This window comes from Mus caroli, chromosome 11 (assembly GCF_900094665.2).
Source record: "Mus caroli chromosome 11, CAROLI_EIJ_v1.1, whole genome shotgun sequence".
NCBI classification, from domain to species: domain Eukaryota; kingdom Metazoa; phylum Chordata; class Mammalia; order Rodentia; family Muridae; genus Mus; species Mus caroli.
Window position 1 is genome coordinate 49,802,766 of NC_034580.1, and position 23,456 is coordinate 49,826,221.

Sequence of the window (23,456 nt, forward strand, 5' to 3'; positions counted from 1 at the left end):
TTGTGAGGGCTTTTACCTGCTGAGCCATCTCACCAGCCCCACCACGGAGCCAGGCCTTATGAGTGCAGAAAATTTCAAATTCCATGGGTCACATTAACTTCCTAAATCATAGTAAAAGCATGGTACCTCGAGGCATCTCTGAGTCAGGAACTTTTTAGAAGGCCACCTAATCTAGGACTCACACGACCAAGACTGGGGTCAGGGGCCTTCGAATCCCTTCTGCAATGAGTCTGAAGGCAGAGGCTCAACACAGTGGTTCTGATGTGCAGCCCAGGACTGTCCTAACAGCTCTCCAGTCCACTGTGGTAGCAAGGCAGGATGCACTAAACCCCTATTGCAGACTGGATTAAGCCGGGAAGCTCTCAATCTAGAGATGCCTGGCCTGACCTTATATGAAAGCACAAACAAATCTGATGATTTAATGATTGATTCAACAAATATTTAAACACCTGTTGTGTACACTCAAGAGACTCCTGGACTAGGTCTACCACTTAGAAGCACATCACATAGCCGGAGCCTGGGAGACCTTAGAGCTCATCAACCAATCCCATCATTATAGCGGAGGAAACTAAGGCTCAGAGAGGGGAAATAATGAGTTTAAGACCACAGTGATAGACACATAATTTTTATGTGCTAATTTAAAAAAAAAGGTGGTGGTGTATTTTCTGGTTCCTACTCACCTGAACTTTCACCCACAACCTAACCGAATTCAAAATCACGTTCACAGATTCCTCTAGCTTGCTGATACTGGGGATTGAATAAACCTCTGACCTCATGCGAGCTGGTCAAGTGCTGTACCACTAAGCTACATTCCCCAGTTGGCGCAGAGTCTCAGTCTGTAGCTAAGGCTGTAGATTGCACTGAACCTACGCAATCCTCCTGCTTCAGCTTTTTGGATTCTGCAATTACAGGCGTGAGTTTCTACACCTGGCTCACACACTGCTTATTATTTGCACTAACGGGTTCTATGTTAAGTCCTCGGGGCCCTAGGTTTTCAGAGCTTGGGAAAAAATGCTGTGTCCTGGGTGTTGTCTAGATCCTTGGCCGCGCCCATCTCATCTCCTGTTCTTCCCAAGCAGCCCGCTCCCTTCTCTTCCTCCTAGGCTTGTGTCACCGTCGCCCCGGTCTGGGGAGAGGAGGAAAAAGGGGCGGGTATGTCTTGCCCTTTAAATCCTAACCGCGTTGCCATTGGCTAGGAAGCCCCCGGCCTGGCTGCGGATTGGCCACAGTGGAGGGCTTGAAATGTGGCTGAGCGCTTCGGACACCTCAGACGGACGGTGGCAATCCCAAGACGCGCCCCAGCCCGCCATGGCCCGGATCCTCCGGGCATCCTGCCTTCTGTCCCTGCTCCTGGCCGGGTTTGTTCCGCCGGGCCGGGGACAAGAGAAGTCCAAGGTGAGTGAACCTCCGGGGCTCAGGAAGAGTCCATGGCACCCAGGTGTCCACTGCGCGACTGGGAGAGCCACTGCTTCCCCAGAGGCACCGAGAACCCCACTTGTGACCCTTGGTCTCTGCGCTCTTCCAACACAGACCCGCGTGCTTCAGAGGGCAGTACTAACCCAGGAGGGCAGTCTTTCCCGAGTTTATATATTTTCTTCCACTGTCATCTTGGGGTCGCTGGTGGCCACAATCCTGAAAAAAAAAATTGCTGGGGAAGAGGGTGGGCCGATGGTCTCTTCACTCATCCCAGGGCGCTGGAGGCAGAGATCTGTGACAGGAAGAATTTTGATTTGGGGGCGCATCCCTTTCTGGACCTCAGTTTCTCCATCAGCAGGGTGTACCTGGAGAGGATGGCTGGAAGGCTATGGAAACCTGCAGTTGCCCTCTATTCACAGCTCACTGGCCTGCCATGCATGGAGCAGACACTGTAGCTAGAGAAGCCAGCCCAGGCCAGGAAGTCTTCTGGAGCTTCATCTATCCTAGTCTAGCCTTGGTACCCTGAGCTGGAATAGAAATGGCGAGGCTGAGGGCAGATGCCCCGGCATGCTTATCTTCTTGGTCAGGCCTGTGCTGGGTGGGCTCTGCAGGCCTCTCCTCTTCCCTAGGGTGAGAATGCAGAAAGCATGAACCCAAAGAAAGAGACTGTGGTCCCCAACTTCACACACACCATACACACCATGCACCCCTGCACACTTGCATGCATGGGCACAAAACTGGGTAGGCTCTAGCTTTGAGTTTCTAAAATCCTCAGGGTCTTCCTTCTAAGATCTTGTATGTCAGAGAGAGAGAGAGAGAGAGAGAGAGAGAGAGAGAGAGAGAGAGAGAGAGGGAGGGAGGGAGGGAGAGAGAGAGAGAGAGAGAGAGAGATTAGGGGGTGTGGAGATGGGGTGGGGGGGAACTGGGGCACTAGCCCTGTGCCTTTAGTGTGGGAACTGCTTGGGTGGGGGTTGAATCCTGTCCTAAGGAGGCTGCAGGAAAGCACACTGGCCTTGTGCTGTCCATGGAATGAAGGAGAGATGGGTGAGTTCAAAGGGAAGAGAGAGAGAGAGAGCAGTCTAGAAAAGTCTTAGGGTGTGGTGTTATCTTATAACTAGCTGAAGCTTCTGGCTGTGGCTCCTCACAGCCCAGGCATGGCCATCTGGGCTCCCAGGTCCTTGGAGTTAACATGTTACAGCTCTGGCTTCTGGGATTCAACCGCTTGCCTTGATCCAACTTCAGAACAAGGGAACAAGGAGGGGACATGTGCAGACCCAGTGTGATAAAGCCACTGAAAGATGTCCTCTTGACTCAAAGGGAGGGGCAAGGACAGGGAAAGCCTCTGTCTGGTCCAGTTTACAGCTGCAGAAGGCTTTGCAGAGCTGTGGACTACCAGCTGCTGACGTGGCATCCTAGTAACCACTGGTTTCTAGGTGACTGCACAAGGCAGAGAGCATCATGGGAGCATAGCCTGACGTCAAGGCTGAAAGGCCTTAAGTGGCCTGAATCCCACTCCATCTTACAGTTGACAGGCTGGAATTCTGAGACGGGGGAGGGATGGTCACATACTGCCAGAGGCCCAGCTGGGTCCAGCTGCCATCTCCAACCTCTCAGACCTGTCATGCTCCCAACATCTCACCAATGGGTGTAGGAAGATGGAATAGGGAAGACATGGACCAGTAGTAGCCCTAGGCATCCAGGAAGCTTAGCTCAGTGTATTCCCCCCAGCCCCACCCCTTTTGTTCCTCATTCCCTTTCAGTATTCTTCTCTGGCCTCCCTGGTGGAGGAACAGGGCTGTGGGATTCTATGAACCCAGAGGAAGGAAGCTGGGGGGCGGAGATGGGGGGGGGGACGACTCAGTTGGTGAGTATAATCTATGGCTCATTTATCAAGACCACCCTCCGACCTATGCTAGCCTGGGCCCCCAGCATGAGCCCTATTCTCCTCCCATAGAAAGCATGGCAGTTGTCATTATTCATTTCTTAGGGTAGCTAGCACACAAATAAGGCCTCTCTGTACTATGATCCTTACAGGCCGTTGCCCTTGCTGCAGGTAATCTCCATGTCCTGCTGGCCCAAGCCTGTTTTAATCTGTCAGTAGTTTCTCAAAGTCATTTTGAATGTTGGGATGACAATTCGATGAGTAAAATCATTGTTATGGAAGCAAGAGGACCTGAGTTCAAATCCCCAGCATCCATGAAAAAGCCAGGTATGGCCACACACGTGCCAACAATGGTGAGGTGGTGGGGCAGAGACTGGCAGATTCAAGAGCTCATCACCAGCATAGTCAAACACTGAGCACAGCTGACAGGGTCAGCAACATGGCTCAGGGGTGATGATGCTTGCAACCAAGCTTGAGACCTGAGTTTGATTCCTAGAATCCACACGTAGGAACACACTGGGTCTTCCAAGCTGTCCTTTGATCTCCACATGCTGTGACATCCTCCCCCAAATAAGTGAATAAATGTAATGAAATAATTTAATAGAGAAACTCTCACGATTTTCTTCTTTGGCTTCCACATGTAACTGGCTAGACACACAGCCAAACAAAACAGCAACGGACAACACACTTTGAGAGGCAAATGGAATTAACCTCTCAGACCAAAGCCCAAAGGATTAAAATGGTTAGCTCAGGGCCACACAGCCGGTAAAGATAACCGAGTCTTACTCAAGGGTCTCCTCGTGTCCCCTTCCTTAAGACTATCTGGAGAAGCTGGACCCACCGGTGTATCCCGTTATTCAGTGAGCCTCTGGGATCTCCTCCCCACATCTGAGATTCAGCTTGGTAGGAAGGTGAAGCACCATGCAGGGAGGTAGCAGGAGTTGTATCTCGCTGTTTTTACTATGTTGCTCTTGTTGAGGCAAGGTATCCCTACGTAGCCCAGGCTAGCCCTAAACTTTCCACCTCCTGCTCCAGCCTTTGATGCTGGCATTACTGATGTGTGACCCCAAGCCTGATGCTGTTTGCCTTTTAGGGTGGAAGAGGTCTCAGCTGGGGCTTCAGAAGCCTGGGGCAGGGCTGTCCAGCTGAGCATTCAGTCCAACACTCACAGTATTAGACTCCCAGAAAGCAGGGACTTTGCACCCCAGCCAGGAGAGCTGTCAGCTGTCAGGGATGACCCAGCAAAGGCAGCCAGGCTCACTCGGCTGGCTAGCCAGGCCTGCAGTGATAGAGGCATTCCACTGTACCCCACTGAGGCACCTGCCCTGCTGCCTGGATGGCTCCTTCACCCAGTGAGGCTGAAGGCCTTGATTGGGCAGCAAGTTTTCTAGACCCAGAGGGAAGAGTACCTTCCCATGAGGCTCTCCCACTTCAAGAGGAGCCCTGGAGTTTTGCTGTCCCTGTTGGGGGTGAGGTGGGGTGGGGATGGGTCCCTTTCTTCCTGTTTCAGTTAAAAATAGCTAGTCCAGCGTGATAGGGAGGCTGGGGAGGAGAAATGATCAAGATAGCACTGAGCTGGTGGCAGGGCTTGAGGGGAACCTGGGTACTCTGGCACACCCCACTGTGCCCTATGCTCCTTCCCTCATTCTCCTGGAGGTAGCCTGTGGTGTGTCAGCTGGACAGACAGGAGGGTGTATGGGTTAATACCCACTGTGTCTTCACTCTGGGTGTCACAGTGAGGCCTTGTGACAAACTGTTCCATCCTCTGGGGCCCTGTTCCCACATCCCTGCTTCCTCAAACTCTGACTCATTCCCAACATCTTGACACATCCTTTCTGTCCAGTGTCTCCTTCCTGGTCACCTAGCCCAGGCTTCCTCATGCTTGTCTGGACTTCGGTAGCAGCCACCCAACTGTGCCTCTCAGACCAACCTAACCCAACTGCCTAGGAAATACGAAAGTGGTTTCTGCTAACTTCAGAGTTCCACAGCACTCAGTAAGCGATGAATGCAAATAATGAGTGCTTACTGGGTCTTCAAATATCTCAGTTAAGGGAGATGAGGAATTAGGAGACCTCAGATTTAGTCCAGTTCCAGTTTTTGTTGTCCTGGGTAAGTCACTCTCTCCCTGCTGGCAACCATCCATGATGGGAAGGTGGAGAAATGTCCTAAATGTGTCCACTCTAACAGCTCCCTTCTTCCACCTTCTCTTCCAGACAGACTGCCATGGCGGTATGAGCGGTACCATCTACGAGTATGGAGCCCTCACCATCGATGGGGAGGAATACATTCCTTTTAAGCAGTATGCAGGCAAATATATCCTCTTTGTCAACGTAGCCAGCTACTGAGGTCTGACAGACCAATACCTTGGTAAGAGCTCCCTCAGGACTTGCTACTAACTCTGTCTTTTGGGGACACTTTAATCCTGTGAGGTACAAGGGGGAAAGGGTGGTGGTGATGGACAGGCCCAGGTTTGTATCCCAGCTCCATTGGATTTCATACTTTCTGGAGAGAATTACATAAGCCTGAGGTGTGATGGTCTTTGTCTGTACTCTAGCAAGTTCCCAGCTACCTTTCTTCACCCTAGGGCACCTCAGATACCTTGACCGTGTGCCTGCTTGCTTCCCTTGTCTGCAGTAAGAAATGACAGAGGTAGCTGCAGCTCACTCTGGCTGAGAATGCCTCTCTCCCCCTAAGCCCCACTCGTATGAGCCCGTCTCTTGGCTTCCCGCTAGCTTGAAGCTCTGGAGGAGATTGATGGGGAAGAAGGATGGGATCCTGAAGTGGTGGCATCCAACAGTTCATTCTTTTGGTTGTTTATTTTCTCATGACAGGGTTTCTGGGGAGTCCTGGCTGTCCTCAGACTTGCTCTGTAGACCAGGCTGGCCTCAAACTCAGGTCTGCTTGCCTCCTAAATGCTGAGATCAAAGGCGTATGCCACCACTGCCCAGCTCAACAGTCCATTCTCAAGCAAATGTTAAAGACAGACTAGTTCAGCCCTGCTCTTGACTCAGTATTCATCCAGGAAAGGGCACCTAGGGTCAGTGTGTATAAACAACTAGGACCACAAGGCTGGCAATGGCTGAACCTGGTATCTGACTGGAACCATGTCTCCTTAATGTCTCTATCCTGTCTTTTCTTCTCAGCGAGGGCAAACAGAAGCCTAAGGGCCAAAGCCTGATGGCCCCAAGGGTAAACACTTTGGGGCCAAGCAGACCTAGGCCACTTGGCTGGCACCTGCAGAGTTCCTGGGCTGGGTGATGGCACTGCCTCTAATTCCAGGGGTGCCAAGGGAACTGGGGCGCTGGTCAGGGCCTCCCCTGGGCTCCTGAATTCCCAGATGAGAGGGATGTGAATACTGCCCTCCAACCACCCCCAAGAAAGTCCTCAGCCACCTGCCCAGGGGCTGATAAGAGTCCTCAGCTCACTGACCCAGGCAGTGGGCGTGACTACCGATATACAGAAGCATATTCCTGACTTCTCTCCCAAACCCCCACTGCCCCCAGACTGGAGGGTGTTGACTCAGGTTCTTCACCTGTTCTCTTCTCTCTCCCTCATCAAGAACTGAATGCACTACAAGAAGAACTTGGGCCATTTGGCTTGGTCATTCTGGGCTTCCCTTCCAACCAATTTGGCAAACAGGAGCCAGGCGAGAACTCGGAGATACTCCCCAGTCTCAAGTGAGTTCTTGTGGCTGGAGACTGCGGCCTCTATGGGGCAGAGGCTCAGAGGCTGCAGATATTGGTTGACTGTCTCCACGTCAGCCACTCAGTTACTCTGCTCCCCCATCCTCACCCCAGTTTGGGGTTTAATGGAATGAGGGGGAGGGTACAGGAAACAGGAGGCTGTGGGTAACTGGCTGGGCAGCACATTGAAGGGTAGAGACGTGGGTGGGTATAGAGAGGGGCTGAGATGGCAGATACACACCAGGCCTATGTATGTCCATGCAAGTCGTGCGCTTGATAAAGGAGATTCCCAGCCCCCTCCCCTCAAGTCTCTTCATCTTAGTTCTGAGCTATGTGTGCTGCTCTGGACTCACCCAAGTACACTCCTCCCAGGTATGTTCGACCAGGTGGGGGCTTTGTGCCTAATTTCCAGCTCTTTGAGAAAGGAGACGTGAACGGGGAGAAAGAGCAGAAGTTCTACACTTTCCTGAAGGTGAGAGTGGGGAATGTGGAGGAAGCTCCCCTTGGCTGCTCAGGCCCTGGCCCACAGGAATGTCTTGGCATTGGTCTAGTAGTCCCATGAGAGGGCTTGGCAGACCCACAGTCCCATCAAGACAGGGCCCACAGGGGCATCTGAGGGGCCTACAGCCTTCCAGTCAGCAGAGAGATGGACGGACAGTCAAGTGTTCTTGTTCCCCAACTGGGCCCTTCCCTCAGTGCCAGACAGTTTTCTCCCTGGAGGGGAGGGGAGGTCAGGAGGAGCCTCAAGTCAGACTAACGCCCCTCTTACCCCTGCTCCAGAACTCCTGCCCTCCCACTGCAGAACTCCTGGGCTCACCTGGCCGCCTCTTTTGGGAACCCATGAAGATCCATGACATCCGCTGGAACTTTGAGAAGTTCCTGGTGGGTCCAGATGGCATACCGGTTATGCGCTGGTACCACCGGACCACAGTCAGCAACGTCAAGATGGACATTCTGTCTTACATGAGGCGGCAGGCAGCCCTGAGCGCCAGGGGGAAGTAACCGGTGCCCCCACCCTACCCCCACCCCCTGCCCATCATGCAAGGGCTGGGGAGGGGCTCTTCAGGAAGGAAGCCACATTCCCAGTCATTCGACACCCACCGCAGATTCTCTTTCTTATTACATAAAAGACAAGCCTGGCACAACTGTGTGTCTGAACCACTGTGGACACGTGACAATTGTCCCAGTGTGTGCATGGCTACACAGCCACGTATCTGCCTGCTTGAAACCCAGGGATGGCCCATCTGTGTTCACGGATTGGCACAACACCCTCATATTTTTTTCAGCTTTCTGTTCCAAATGAGCCCAAAGGAAACACAAGTTCTAGGTCCAATGGTTCTGCTCAAACCTGAACATCATTCTTGGGGCCAGCATCTCCCACATGCCCACACTACACACCACCAGTCTCCTTCGTCCTTCCTGAAAGACCCTCCTGAGCCCCCAAGCCCATCCCACAGTGCTCCTGAGACCAGCCGAGACAACTGTGAGCGCGATGGCCGTGTACCCCAGGTCAGGGGTGGTGTCTCCATGAAGGAGGGGCCCGAAGCCCTTGTGGGCGGGCCTCCCCTGAGCCCGTCTGTGGTGCCAGCCCTTAGTGCATTCAGGCTTAGGCTCCCAGGCAGGGACACTACCCCCGCACCTCTAGAGGACATGCTATCCTCTCGCTCTGTCCACTGGCATCTCAACACCCCCATCTGCCCAGTAAAGGTCTTTCTGCAGCAGTTCAGCCTACTTGGAATTTTCTCAATGCGTCGTGGGGGACTGGAGACAAGGGAGGGTGAAGGAAGGGAGGTACACAGGGTGGACCTCTGCAGTCCACACTGCAGCCCTGCTCAGCTTCTAGAGTCTGTGACCCAGTTCCCATCGGCTCATCCTCACCCACCTTCCCCAGGGCATTGCGGGCTGAGAGAGGGTGTCGTTTCTGAAGGATGGCAACTAAAGCTTACCCAAGTCCTTTGGATCTTCCCACCATGCTTGGGTGCCCCTAAGATGCTAGCAGCATTCTCAGGGCTGTGCAGGAAAGGGATCTGAAGGAGGACCAGAACCAGGGAAATAATACCCCATGGCCACGAGGGGATAAAAGAATTAGCCAGTCACAAAATGTTGATCCTCAAGTTGGATTTATGTCCAAGATTTGTGCAAACGGCTGCCTAGCAACAGACAGCTACCTTAATATAGGCCTCTGGCACCATAAACATCTAACTGTGGAGGCCGGAGTCATCTTCAGTCTGGGGCCCTTCAGCAGACATGGCTGGTGTGGCCTTCATCCCAGATCTTGGTGGCTCTCAGGAGGCTGCCACAGGTGCAATGGAGAGCATGACAGCATCAGGCCATCCCATCATTCTCTTCTGCTCTAGAGACAAAGCCCTCTCCGTAACTCCTCACAGAGGGGCAAGGAGCAGGGGGCTCGGGACAGGTCCTGCTACTGAGCTTGAAGCAAAAAATGGCACATGCACATGAGTTGGGTGTGGTCTCTGGAGAGCCTGGAACCAAGTCTTTGAGGTTCTGTGAGAATCGGGTCTTGTTGCACCTCATTCTTAGGATGGAATGGATGCAGTAACGAATGGCAGGTCAAAGCCAGGTGAGGCTTCCTTGTCTTGGCAAGAGGCAGGGTGTTGAGCTTCTCCTGGTTACATCCATAAGAACCTGGTGGGCGCCCCATGGGTGGATTCTCCCTGGTCTTGTCAACAGTTCGAGGCTTGGCTGGGGGTGTGAGCCAGCTGCCCACCCCAGCCTCTCCTCTGCCAAGGTTTGGGTCACACAGAACATGCACATGGCCTTCACACTTTTGGCAATCTGAGGTCAGCTGGCTCTGAAAGATGAAGGTGGAACCAAATGACCCACTGCAGCCTCACTGGGGCCCATCACAGTCATTGTCTGCAGACTCTAGATAAACAAAAGTTTTGAAGCTTCAAGATCATGTGGTCTGGTCAGTCTCGCACACTTGCATGAATGCCAAGTCAGGCCTCCCCACCAGTGTAAACAGCTAGGTATTGTATGCTATGGAGTACCAGGCTGTGTCTAGGACATTCACCATGCAATCTGTACCTAGCCCTGAGGAGGAGACCATTTGTCACCTCCATAACAGAAGAGGGAGCTAGGACAAAGAGGTATAAAAATCTGTCCCAAATCCCAGATTTATAATGTTCTGGAGCTGGGATTTGAACTCAGTTCATCAGTCTCCAAATCCTCAAGTAAGCACTGGGAAAAGGGGTCAGCTCTGCCTACCGTGCCACCCTCTGCCACCCACTAAGATAGCCCCAAAGGACTTCAAAGACCCTCTGAGGAAATGTCTCTCTGTTGTACCTACCCATCCACTTTCCAAGGTGGCATTCCCAGAGTCTCCCGGGCTCACGATTCCTGACAAGCTTGCAGCTCCGGAGCCTTTAAATGGCAGACTCCGTGGCCAGATGGAGTTTTCTAAAGTTCCAATCTGGTCATGTTACTGTGTTTTAAAACATCTAAGGAATTTACACTACTCTCAAGATTCAGACCCTCCTACCACATTCTGCAAAGGCCCTACACTGTGGAGACCTCTGCCAACTCTTGCCTGCCTTGCCCCAGTCTCTCCCTCCTTCATCTCAGGCTCCCTCAGATGCAGCCACCTTCCTTCACTCCTATTAATACACCATGACTTGAATCTTAAAAGATTTTTTTTTTTCTGAGACAGGGTTTCTCTGTGTAGCCCTGGCTGTCCTGGAACTCACTCTGTAGACCAGGCTGGTCTCAAACTTAGAGATCCTCCTGTCTCTGCCTCCTGAGTGGTGGGATTAAAAGTGTGCACCACCACCAACTTCCTGGCATTAAATGTTTTCCAAGAGAGACATTTAAGAGCTTAGTCACCAGCTAGCCCACAGTGCTCTCATAATTAAACAGTTAGGAGGCAAGGCCCCATGGGATAAATCAAAGTCACTGAGCAAGTACCCTTGAAGGGGATGCTGAACTCCAGACCTCTCTTCCTTGTTTCTGAGGCAGTACCACCAGAGGGCCAAGTGACCATGGGCTGAAACCTTGGAAGTTCTGAGTCTAAAATACATCTTTCTTTTGTATCAGTAGATTATCTTGGGTGCCTGGGCCCAGGGATGGAAAGTTAAGTCAGACTGAAAACTGCCAACCAAGGAAACGGCTGACCATGGAGGACTCCATCATCATGGAGTCGGTGACATCCCTCAGGGCCCCAGAAACTGCTTAGAGAGTAGTAGACAAAACTGAACAGTGACTATAGTGAGGTTTCAGAATAGCTCCATACTGACTGGTGTGTCTGTAGTAAGGCCAGGCTCCTGAGGTCTTGGGTAGACATGGAGACCCTATTGGAAACTGGCCACTCTAGCCAGTTTCCTGAGACCTGTGTGGAGTGTAACAAGTGGGTGGCGTCAATGTCAAGGTCACAGTGTCTGGCACTGTCTTGACTACTGCTGATTGCCTTCAGCCAGGTTTACTCTAAGATCGGGAGCGATGGCAGTGCAGATAAGTTAAAACTACTGTAGCTTGGCTGGGAAAGAAGCATCAAGCATATGCCAGGGAGGACGTGCCTTTAATCCTAGCTTCCCTTCATAAGAACTGCCTCTGGCCTGGCAGGGTGGCTCACACCTTTAATCTCAGCATTCAGGAGACAGAGGCAGGTGGATCTCTGAATTCGGGGGCAGCCTGCTTTACAAAGTGAATGAGTGAGTTCCAGGACAACCAGAGCTACACAGAGAAACCCTGTCTTGACAAACAAACAAACAAACAAGAGAGAGAGAGAGAGAGATGCCAGGTGGCTGAGTCACCTGTAACCCTGCTCAAAGGGTCTCTGATACCCGACTGCCACAGGCACCGGCACTCATGTATGCATACACCCACCTACATACCCACATAACCAAAACAAAATTTTAAAAAAGCAGCAAAGCACTTTGCAAGAGATAATTAGATGTGTTGAGGGATTCCTCATAATAGGAAGACCCAAAGTAAGGTGGGCCAACTCCCATCCATAATTTTAGTCCTGGAAAGGGAGAGGCAGGAGGATCACCACAAGTTTAAGTCCAACTTGGTTTATTACATAGAGTTCCAGGCCAAAAGACCTAGAAATATAAAGCCCTCTGACCTGACCTGAGAGCACCAGTGTGCCTTCAGGAGGGACTGCCTGGAGAACCACTTCCAGGAGATTTCTTGGCCATGTTCAGGTCAAAGGTACTCGGAGGTCCTGACCCACTGCATTAGAGCTGCACAGTTCTAACTGGCAGTAGATGTTGGCACTGCCCACATGATGGTGGTTTGGCAGGCATGCATAACGCCAAGTGTTATGGGGTCATGGCTTCCACCCAGATTTCAAAGGAAGGCCTGGGGATTGGAGGCAAGAGTATGTATGGCAGGGTCCAAGTCCCACTGAGCAACCCCAGAGAGAACAGTAGGCGAAACTGCAAGGATGAAGTCTATGCTGTACTGGAGACTCCAGGAAGTTAAAAATGCCAGGAGTGTAGAACGGGGGTCATGGGGAGCCATGGGCAACATGCATAGCTAGCCAAGGTGCCAGGCCAGAGCTGTGGAACTTCTGTTTGCTTTTCTGGGTTTTAGTGTCACTCCGGTCTGATCCTTCTTTACCATGCCACTCTCCCTTCTGTTTGTTTTGTTTTGTTTTTTGGTTTTTTCGAGACAGGGTTTCTCTGTGTAGCCCTGGCTGTCCTGGAACTCACTTTGTAGACCAGGCTGGCCTCGAACTCAGAAATCCGCCTGCCTCTGCCTCCCGAGTGCTGGGATTAAAGGCGTGCGCCACCACGCCCGGCTGCCACTCTCCCTTCTGAAACAGGGATATTTACTGTGTCTGGCCCAACACTGTATACTCAAGTATGGAACCTTCTCTTTGAATCTTTTATTTTGAGACAGGGTCATAGCCCAGGCTAACCTTAAACTTGCTATGTAGTCAAGGGATGACCTGGGATCCCTGATCTCTTGCCTCCTCCACTTCCCAAGTGATGGGAATATAGTGTGTGCCACCATGCCTGACTCCTTTTGGTTTCTGTAAGGGCTCACAGATGAGTCTGCCTTGAGCCTTAAGAGACTGGACTTTTAAGCAGTTTTAGAATAGTCATGATCATGGGGACTGTGGGGAGATAGCCTACATACACTCTGTACTGTGCGATAGAATGAGTCTAGGAGCCAGAGGCAGAATGTCCCCAAATGCCTTTGTCACCAGCCTGTGAACCCCAAGGAGGTGGGGCAGAGTGAAAGAAAGTTGTGTCATTACAAGTATGCCCCTGCAGAGACTATAGGTTCTCCCAGTTCCTCCTTCTCTTTCTTGTTTTGCTTCCTGGCCATCAAGGGGTGGTCACCTCTGCTGTGCTCTCCTGGCATGATGCTCTGGACAGCCATAGGCTCAAAGTGATGGGGCCCAGTGACTGAAATCGGTAAAACTTTGAGCCACATCTTTCATCCTGGAAGCTGACACAGAAAGCTGCTAACACACAATGTCTTTGTGGCTCTCATTTTTCTCTGTGAAAGTATCTCTACCCCTTTGGCTTCTCAGCTTGGCCCTACTCTAGGTCAGGCCCTTTGACCTCTCACAGAAACTTGCTCCTTTTCTGGGCAAGTGCAACCCATCTGTTTATGTGAGTCCTGAAATTCACTTCTGTCCCCTCATTAGGACAGGACCATGTCTGTTTCCACATGTGAGCTGTAAGCGGTGCTGGCTCCCAGCACAGCACTAACATGGTAGTGCCTACTCCTTCCAATTATCCCACCCTTCAGTCAATAACTTTCCTCTCTCAATACTATTCCAGGTCCTCTGTGTCACCAAGCTCACAAAAAAGACAGTTTCTGCAAGCAGCATCAATGCTGTCAGGTAAAAGTCCTTTCTACATGGGGGACCACACTCACCTGGCTCTGCAGGCCTGTCTGGGGGCGGGTCCATCACTTGAGAGCTCTGACTCCGAATCCCTGCACAGGGTGGACGCCAGGTGTACTCCGGCTGCAACAAGATGGGTGTTAAAGAATTCACAACTGAGCCGGGCATGGTGTTGCACGCCTTTGGTCCCAGAACTCTGGAGGAAGAGGCATTCAGATTTCTGAATTTTGGTTAGTCTGATCTACTGAGTGAGTTACAGGTCAGCCAGGGCTATACAGAAAAACTGTCTCAGAAAACAGACAGACAGACAAAACAAAACAACAAAAAAGGAAAATCCACAGCCACACTCCAGAGCCACAGCCAGAACAGTCCTAAATGCACAGAAACAAAGTGCCAAACCCTAAGGGTTATATCTCATTCAGCTAAGAAAAGTGGCCACGAGAAGTGTAGCTTTTGAAGTTGTGACTGCTTCCCTCTTTTGTTCTCTGAGATAGTGCCTCACTCTATAGCCCAGGCTGGACTATCTCACTATGTTGCTTAGGCTGGCCCCAAACTTTCAAGCAATCATCTTCCTTCAGCTGTGCTGGGATTTTGGGCATGAACCACCACTACATCTAGCTTAAGCTAAACTCCTAAGCACAGTATCTATACCAATGCTTAAAAGTGTCTATAAGGAGCCAGGCGTGGTGGCATACACCTTTAGTCCCAGCACTTGGGAGGTAGAGACAGGCTAATTTCTGAGTTCAAGGCCAGCCTGGTCTACACAGTGAGTTCCAGGACAGCCAGGACTACACAGAAAAACCCTGCCTTGAATAACCAAAAAAAAAAAAAAAAAAAAAAAAAAAAAAAAAAAAAAAAAAAAAGAAAGAAAGAAAGAAAAGAAAAAGGAAAGAAAAAAAGAAAAAGTGTGTATAAGGGAGAAAGTATAAGACACAGGAGGCGTCTGTACCCACTGAGGGAAGAGCTGGGTACATCAGAAGTGGGGCTATTATAGAGACTGCAGAAGGGACAGGTGACAACAACTATCGAAAGTGAGAGAAAAATATGAGGAAAGGAGAGGAGCCAAAATAAGAGGAGAAAAAGCAGGAAGACCAGAGAGAAAGGAAGAAGAAGGCAGGGGGAGGGGAGAGAAGCATGGGGAAGGTCAGAGCTGACTTGGCAGCTGATGGTACCCAGCTGGAGACCTGGTGGCAGTCCTACCAGGCCTTCTCCCTTTGACACCAGTGGTACTGAGCTGCTAGGAGAGCAGCCCAGGGCCAGGCCTAGATACCGGCCCACAACCACCCTGTCTCAGAAACCACTGGACAGCAGTTTCTTACCATCTCACTAGACAGAGTCTGCAGAAAGGAGGGACACAAGACTCACCAGATGGAAGAGGCGAGAGTTGGGGTGTGGGGGCGGGTGCTCCATGGGCACAGGGGGTGGAGGGTATCGGATCTGGGACCAGTCCTTGTAGGCATGGTGAGGTACCATGGCTGGCATGGGCGGGTAGGCATAGGGATAGGCGCCGCAGACGTGCTCAGGGTGGGGTTCCACGTGGTAGCGCTCTCCCGAAGCCTGCAAGAAAGACTCGTATCTGCCTCTGGTCTGCCAACCCCCAGTGGCATCCACCTTGTTGCCCTGTAGCCGGAACCTTAGCTCTCAGAAGGGAAGGCAGGCCAGGATACAGGCAGAGGACCTGGGACCTGGTCATAGACGACTGATAATGACAGTTAACAAGGAATGCTCTGGTGGCACTTCACTGGCACAATACCAGCACAACCCCCTCCCCCTGCAGGTGGTCAGGGGGCATGCTGCCCACACCCTCCAGCTGCTCACCTTTGCTTTCCTCTTCTGCTGTTTGAGGGCTTCCTTGGCCTTCTCCTCCTCTTTGAAAGTTTTGAGCTGAAGGAGGAGGGAAAAGAGGCCTCATGGTACCTGTAGTTCAGGGCCAGGTGTAGCACTAAGGCCTCACCATTGATGAAATACAAAGTAAACCCTAGACAGATGGCTGAGGCCCAGGGTACCACTCAAGCGTGGGAAGTTCCAGGAAGGGGACTGGGGCACAGCAGAAGCTGTGCTGTTAGCTGTGGGGCCCAAACACAGGTCAGGAGGGCTGTTATGTGTGTTCCTGAAAGCGTCTTTTCATTCTACTCTACTGATTTACCCCGTAGGCTCATCTACTGTATGACACAGCGATACTCAAGGTCCCGTCAGCACTGATGAGTCAGAGCTAGACCTCCTTACCTAGACCTCGACATTATACAGAGGTCAGAGGACAAGGGACTGGCAGAGGTCAGAAGAGAACCATAGGGGTAGAGCTGGACAGAGTCCAGCAAGTTCCCAGGATCCTCTAAGCCCTAAGGTCAGGGTGGCGCTCTCACCTGGGCATTAGTCAGGGTGACCTGGGCCTGCAACTTCTCTACTTGCTTCTTCAGCTCCTCCTTCTCTTCGTTCATGCGTTCACGGTCACTCCGCTCCCTCTGGAAGTCCTCTTCAAAGATCTTTACCTGGAGGAGATGGGGATGTGAGGGGTGTGGAAGTCGGCTAGAGGCTGCACGCTCAGGCCCCGCATCCATGTTTCGCACTGGCTGTGGGGAGAGAGCTGGGGGCATTGGAGATTTGAGTAGGGCACCTCAAGCTCCAAATCCAACTTTACCAGAACAATTCCGTGTTCTTTTATCTTATGCTCTGGACTTTGAGAAAGGGGTTATTGGCTGGAGAGCTGGATCAGTGGTTAAGAGCACTGACTGCTCTTCCGAAGGTCCTGAGTTCAACTCCCAGCAAACACACGGTGGCTCACAACCATCTGTAATAAGATCAGATGCCCTCTTCTGGAGTGTCTGAAGACAGCTTCAGTGTACTTACATATAATAAATAAATAATTCTTTGAGAAAGGGGTTACTGGCTTACAATTATAAAGTACAAACATGGGCTGGAGAGATGGCTCAGAGGTTAAGAATAGTGCTCTTCTAGAGGTCCTGAGTTCAATTCCCAGCAACTACATGGTGGCTCACAATCATCTGTAATGAGAGCCGGCGCCCTCTTCTGGCTGCAGGCATATATGCAGACAGAACACTGTATAAGTAACAATGTTAACAACAATAATGACGATGTCCATAGAGAGTGGAGAGCAGAGCTGGCACACTGGTCAGCTGCTCCTGGGAATGCATCAGCTCTCGAGCCTCACCTGCTGTTTCAGCAACTCATTCTGTGTCACCAGTTCCTGCTTCCTCAGATGGCCCCCAACGCCTTCTGGACTCCCAAAAGCTGCAGGCGGAGATGATGGAGAGGCCTGGATGCTGAGGGCCTCCTCCAGGGCCTGGAATCAGGAAAGAAGAGGCAGGACCATCAGCAGGCGTCCCTACAAGTCAGACCCATCTGAAGACCACTCGCAGAGAGCCTCTTTCCATCAATACTGTAACCCAGCAGCAGCGGTCCTTAACCTGCCTCACTCACTACTGCTGCACTGAATGGGCCACTGCATTGAAGTCTCTTCATCATCCTGCAGGATAAAGGACCTCATGCTCATTTTACCCACTTGAAAACTGAGGGCCAGAGACTATGACTGTCTTGGTTTGTGTTCGTTTTTGTTTTGTCAACTTGACACAAGCCAGAATCACTTTGAGAAGAGGAACCTCAATTGAGAAATGCCTCAACCAAACTGGTCAACAGGCAAGCCTTTGAGGCATGTTCTTGCTTAGTGACTGAGATGGCGAGGCTCATCTTTCTGAGGGTGGTGCCACCCCCCTCAGCTGGTAGTCCTGGAGTGTGTAAGAAAGGCTGAGTTAGCCATGGAAAGCAAGTGTGTAAGCAAGTAGGATTCTTCCATGGCTGCTGCTGCAGTTCCTGCCTGCAGGTTCCTGCCTTGCCCTGCCTCCCTCAGTGATGGACTGGGAATGAAACAAAGCCTACCCCCCCCTCCCCCCCCCCCCACCCCCCGTTGCTTTTGGTCATGGTGATTTACTGAAGCAGCAGAAACACTAAAGGAGACTGCACAGCTAGTGAGCAAACACAAGGATTCCAACCCAGCTGTGTTCTTAACCTGCAGGCTAGCCTGAGATCTTCATGCACAGGCCCGGCTCAAGTCCTCACACCCAAGACCTAGAAAGAAGCCTAGCTTTCTGAGAGAAGCTGCATTCTCTGCCAGCTTCTGCAGGATACTTGGCCTCAGCAACCCATCTTGTCTCTAGTCACATGAACTGCAATTTCCACTTAGTTTATTTTACCAACCAACTCTGCAGACCAGCCACAGCCAACGCTGGGGCGTGGGGAGGGACTGGGAGGTAGCGGCGCCCACCTTTAATCCCAACACTTAGGAGGCAGAAGCAGCCTGGTCTATAAGAATGAGTTCCAGGCCAGCCAGGGCTACACAGAAAAATCCTGTCTCAAAAACCAAAACCAAAACCAGAAAGAAACCCAAACAAAGGCTGGAGAGGTGGCTCAGGGGTTAAGAACACCGGCTACTATTCCAGAGGTCCTGAGTTCAATTCCCAGCAACCACATGGTGGTTCACAACCATCTGTAATGAGATCTGACATCCTCTTCTGGTCTGTCTGAAGACAGCTACAGTGTACTTAGATATAATAATGACTAAATCTTTGGGCCGGAGCAAGTGGGGCCGACTGGAGCGAACAGAGGTCCTAAATTCAATTCTCAGTCACCACATGAAGGTTCACAAATATCTGTGCAGCTACAGTGCACTCACATACATAAAATAAATAAATAAATCTTAAAAAAAAGAGAGAGAGAGAGAAACCCAACAAACAAAAGACAAAATAGTGTGCTCTCATTTCTTTGCTTCTTGCCTACAGAAAGCTCCCATCTCCTGAGAATCCTTCACTGGTTTCCACCAACCCCAGTCACATGATACTTTACAGCTCTGGCCATCTCAGGGATGGCCATTCATTACCACCTGGACTTTAGCCCCTAGACATCAGGGACTCCCAGTGACAGGTCTCTTGCACTGCCTTTAAGAAGTGTGCGCGTGCGCGCGCATGTGTGGCCTAAACAGGACAGCCTATTTTAGCAAGAACAAGAAAAAACTATTGCTACCTTAGGACCACAGAATGGGACCATCATAGAGAGATCCAGGGATGGCTTTGCTGAGCAAGTGACATTCAAGCTTGGGTAGGCTAGGCACTGCCAGGAGATAGTGGGGCCTCAGAGGGGGGCACATGTACAAAGACCACATGGGAAGCAGGAGTGAGTCCAAACTCCTCCCAGGGCTGGGTGTGTGGGGGCAGGGAAGAGAGGAATGGTGCCTCTAAGCCCTCTCACCAGGTGTCACCTCTCTTCAGCTGGAGGTGACAGCAGAGGAATGGGCTCTGTAGCTGAGCTCCCAGCAGCCATCCCCCCACCTGGGGGAGGGGTCCTAGTGCCCACCTTATTAAGCCGCTGGATCTCCTTCTCCTGGTATTCTCCTTGCCTCGTGAGCGGGCTCAGCTGATCCTGTAGGTACTTGACCTTCTGGCGCAGTTCCTTGGCCTCTGCTGTCAGCTGCTCCTTGTCGGTCTGCAGGGAGTTCGGGGCTGGTAAGCAGGGACACTCCTGGAGGCCAGGACTGCCTAACCTATACCCTGGCTTTCCCTCTTTCTCAGCAACCATCTCATACTGCTTTTCTGCAAATGACCTGGGAAGACATCGGTGTCTTTCAGAGTCCGTATGTCTGTCTCTTCCACTCCTGGTAGTGAAGAAGGCCCTCAACTCTGATACCAGCTTCCTCACTGACTGGCAGAGACTCTGGGCCCCACACAGGCCCTCTTAAGCAAGCGTCCTCAATATTGGGGCTAATGGGATCTTAACGAAAGTCACAGAGGGATTTCATGAGAGCGGAGTCCAAAAAAAAAAAAAAAAACCGGAGTGTATATGTTGTCTGTGTGAAATTCTCTCAGAAGAGTGAGGAATACCACAGTCTCTTAAGGGCCTCAGATATCTGTGCATAGAAGAGACTGTGCTCATAGGGTAAGCAGGACAGAAAGTTCTCCAGGGAGGCACCCAGAGTAAAAGGTCACCACAGCTGATGGGTGGAAGCTTCCAGGCTGCACCACACAGCTGCAGCTGGAATGGTGAAGGGGAATCAAGCAAACTCCTTGGCTCAGTGAGAAGCCAATGTGTGTACGGTGACATCCTGGAGACCACACAGGGAGCAGAATTTAAGGTCTCCATCTCCATTCCATTTACTTCAAAGGAAGAGTTTTTTGCTTTTTACTTTCTTTCTTTCTATCTGTCTGTCTGTCTGTCAGTGTCAGATGACAACTTGTGAGAGTCGGTTCTCTCCTTCTACGTGGGTCCCAGGCAGCACGTGCTTTTATCCCCTGAGCCATGTCACTGGCCCAAATACCCTTCCCTGAGTGGAAACTAAACGGGGTGGCAGTGGTAAATGCTATTCGCCAGGCAGGAAGTGATCATTCACTTCTCCAGGGGCTGAGTTCCACACTCGCTGAGCAACTGTCCTACCACGGAGCTATGGCCCCAACCCCTCAGCCCCCACTCTTTCTTTATATTTCAGGACAAGGTCATACTAAATTACCTAAGCAAGCTTTAGCTCATTCTGTAGTCCAGGGAGGCCCTGAGCCTTGGCAATCCTCCTGCCTCCGCCTTCCCAGAACCTGGGACTGCAGGCCTACACCATGATTCTCAGTTTAAAACTGTGGTTGGGCTGAGTCTGGAGGCGGGGTCAGGTGGACCTCTGAGTTAGAGCCCAGCCTGGTCTACATAGTGAGTTCCAGGCCATCTAGGCTACATAGCAAGGCACCTGCCTCAAAAATAAATAAAAATTAAAACAGTGGATGGCACTGTAGCATTAGGAGCAGGCACATCTAAAAACAAAAAACAAAAACAAAAACAAAACAAAACAAAAACCAACAACTGTATTGTCAGCAGATATGTTTTTAAGGTCTGGGAGCTGGAGATGGCTCAATAGTCAAAAGCTATCGTTGCTCATGAAGAGGACCTGAGTTCAATTCTTAGCATTAACATGACAGCTCACAAACATCCAAAAGTCCAGTCCCAAAGGATCTGATGCCTTCTTCTGGCCTCCATGGGACCAAGCACTCAGGGGGTATTCATACATACATGAAAGCAAAATACTCATACACATAAAATAAATACATCTAAAAATAAATAAAATTCAACTGAAATTACCTCCCAGAGGACCAGGGTCTGGGGAGGGGCTGGGGAAGTATTCCAAGAAAGTGTTAGCTTGTCTGTATTGTGCCCTGTGGATCAGGGGACTGACCGAAGTGGATCAGTGCTCATCCCTTCCTGTGTGACCTTTAGTCAACATTCTACACACCAATGGGTAAGTGGTTTCTAGTCAGAGGTGGTTCAGGGCAGCCTGGGCCAGGACAAATGGGTGATGTTCCGGCTTCTGCTTAGGCCTGGAGAGCAAGGAATGCTCTTGATCACAGAGTTCCCATCGGCAAGGGCAGACTTAACCAATGGAGAGGACTGATCTGTCAGGGTCCAGGGGTTTGTCTCCCTTGTAGACAGGAGTGAGGAAGAGAGACCACAGAGGACTCTGGCTGTGAGTGCCATGATGGTGCACTCAGAACCAAGTGCAGTGTCTCTACTGCCCATCCTCAAGGGAAGGGGGAGACATAGGCGGAGGCTGTGCTTAGACACGGCCTGGGTATCACATGCTGGCAGAAGGGTCTCTGAGATGCAATCTGTGTTGGAAATATCTGCTTTAAAGCTAGGCAAAGCAGTCGCATGCAGCTGCCATGACAAGCAAGAAGTAGCACTGTCACTAAAATCCCAAAGGTCTGGGAGTCAGGCAGTCTGTCTGTCTGTCTGTCAGCTGCTTCAGGACTCTGGAGGGCTGTGGCTGGCACCAGTCACACATGACAAAGCAGAGGCCTTTTGTTTGTTTGTTTGTTTTTAAGAGCTTTGCTCCACAGCACAACCAGAATGAGGTCCCTTCTGCTTAGTCTCTGATCTCTGCCCCTTCTCTGTTGTAGAACACACTTTTACTTATGAACCTCTGCCTGGTCGCTCAGCATCTCTTCTTCAGCCAGGGCAAGCTGGTTTTCCCTGATTCTATCTAGTACAGTGGCTGGGGCAGGCTGAGATCACTAGATAAACTAACTCCCCCTGTTTTAGGCCCTATACTACTCTGAAATTTGATCAGCACTTCACCCCATTGAGGCCTGCTTTTGTCTTTCTGTATCAGGACAGTGTCTTTTTATTTTATTTTAACAGTTTCATATAGCACAGGCTGGCTTCAAACTCACTATGCAGCTAAGGATAGCCTTGAACTTCTTCACTTCTCTCTACATACTCCTGTGCCTGGTTTATGAAGCACAAGGGATTGAATCCAGGGCCTCAAGTACTAGACAAGCACTTTACCAACTGAGTGCCAGCTCCAGCAAGGTCTTGCTATACAGCACAGGCTGGCTTGTAATTCTCTATTCTCCTGCCTCGGTCTCCTGTGTGCTGGGATTACAGATGTGAGCCTACTATGCTTTTGTGTATGTTTGTATATTATGTATTCTTTGTATAGTTCTTAGGACTTAAGATTTTAACTGCCCAGGGGCTGGAGAGATAGCTCAGTGGCCAAGGACATTGGCTGCTCTTTCAGAGAACTTGGGTTTAATTCCTAGGACTCCCACGGTGGGCTCACAACCATCTATAACTCTGGTCCCTAGAGATGTGATGCCCACCAGAGGTCACGGAACGCTCGACCGTGACCCTGGCTCACGGATCCCGGGGACTCTGGCAGGAGCCTGGAACCTCAAAGACGTCATGGCTGGCCACACTTGCCTCTTCCATCTCGATCTTCGATTTGGCCAGGAGGAGTTTCCGGTCAAAGTCACGCTGCTTCTGCTCCCGTTCGGCCTCCAGCTCAGTAACCTGTTTCTGCAGGTCCACCAGCTTCTGGCGAAGCTCCGTGATCTGGAGGAGGGGTAGGGAGGGAGTGTGAGGACAGGAGAGGAGCAGGCACCCGCTGCCCCTCCACCGTCCCCATCTCAGCCTGGTCACAGGCCTCTCAGCCCGCCTCCCCGAGCCATCCTAGGCTCAGTGCCCGGGAACTCCATCACCTTCTGCTCACACTGCTGCTTCATGGACCGGAAATGCTGGTCCCACTGCTTGTTCACTTCCAGCAGCTGTGGGCAGAAACTGGGGTTAGAAACTCTAGGGAGGAAGGAAGGACAGCCAGATACCCAAGTGCCCTGGCTTCCCAGGCACCCAAAGCACAGGTTAATAAAGCTGCCATCTGAGCTGCCTCAGTCCCCCACTGGTCAGGTGCTCCCTGCTGCTCCACCTTGATCTCCAGCTGCACTTCATCCTTGCTAGGCAAGCCACAGGGAACACTGAAGCCTGGAGAGAGTTACTGTGAGGCACAAACATGGCTCTTCAGAGGGCTCTTTGAAAGGGTGTGACAATCCCAGGTGTTCACTGACTTTAACACAAAGTATTCTACTCTGAAAATTTAACCAATGGAAATACTGAACCAGGGGCTGAGGCAGGAGAGTGTATCTGTAGGAGAGTGTTTGTCAAGAATGTACAAGAGAATGTTCAATCTCTGGTATAGGAAGAAAAAACAAACAAACAAACAAGAAACAACAAAACAAAAACAAAAAAACCCCAACAACAACAAAACAAGAACAAAAACAAACCAAAAAAATGAGCACACAGACAAAAAAAAAAAACAAACCCTGGTATACAAAGAAAA

General features: G+C 51.0%; 2 protein-coding genes across 3 annotated transcripts in view; one reads left to right on the forward strand and one right to left on the reverse strand.

The window, feature by feature from the left end:
- The first annotated feature begins 1,204 nt into the window (after nucleotides 1-1,204).
- On the forward strand, nucleotides 1,205-8,702 carry Gpx3 (glutathione peroxidase 3). The gene is made up of 5 exons (XM_021177231.2): nucleotides 1,205-1,395; nucleotides 5,512-5,665; nucleotides 6,858-6,975; nucleotides 7,354-7,453; nucleotides 7,762-8,702. Exons 1-5 carry the CDS (start codon nucleotides 1,243-1,245, stop codon nucleotides 7,981-7,983), a joined length of 747 nt encoding a protein of 248 aa, XP_021032890.2. The 5' UTR covers nucleotides 1,205-1,242; the 3' UTR covers nucleotides 7,984-8,702.
- Nucleotides 8,703-9,084: 382 nt separating this feature from the next.
- Nucleotides 9,085-23,456, reverse strand: part of Tnip1 (TNFAIP3 interacting protein 1) — a 52,224-nt gene continuing 37,852 nt past the window's right edge. Inside the window, exons 10-18 of one of the 2 annotated variants that reach the window (XM_021175682.2) lie at nucleotides 22,822-22,887; nucleotides 22,544-22,675; nucleotides 19,166-19,294; nucleotides 16,971-17,102; nucleotides 16,165-16,290; nucleotides 15,620-15,685; nucleotides 15,167-15,358; nucleotides 13,834-13,924; nucleotides 9,085-9,867 (exon numbers count right to left, since the gene is read on the reverse strand). In XM_021175682.2, the coding sequence (XP_021031341.1) occupies nucleotides 9,833-9,867; nucleotides 13,834-13,924; nucleotides 15,167-15,358; nucleotides 15,620-15,685; nucleotides 16,165-16,290; nucleotides 16,971-17,102; nucleotides 19,166-19,294; nucleotides 22,544-22,675; nucleotides 22,822-22,887 (969 nt within the window). In that variant the 3' untranslated portion in view covers nucleotides 9,085-9,832. The remainder of the gene's footprint in view (nucleotides 9,868-13,833; nucleotides 13,925-15,166; nucleotides 15,359-15,619; nucleotides 15,686-16,164; nucleotides 16,291-16,970; nucleotides 17,103-19,165; nucleotides 19,295-22,543; nucleotides 22,676-22,821; nucleotides 22,888-23,456) is intronic. The other variant, XM_021175683.2, reaches the window with a different exon arrangement.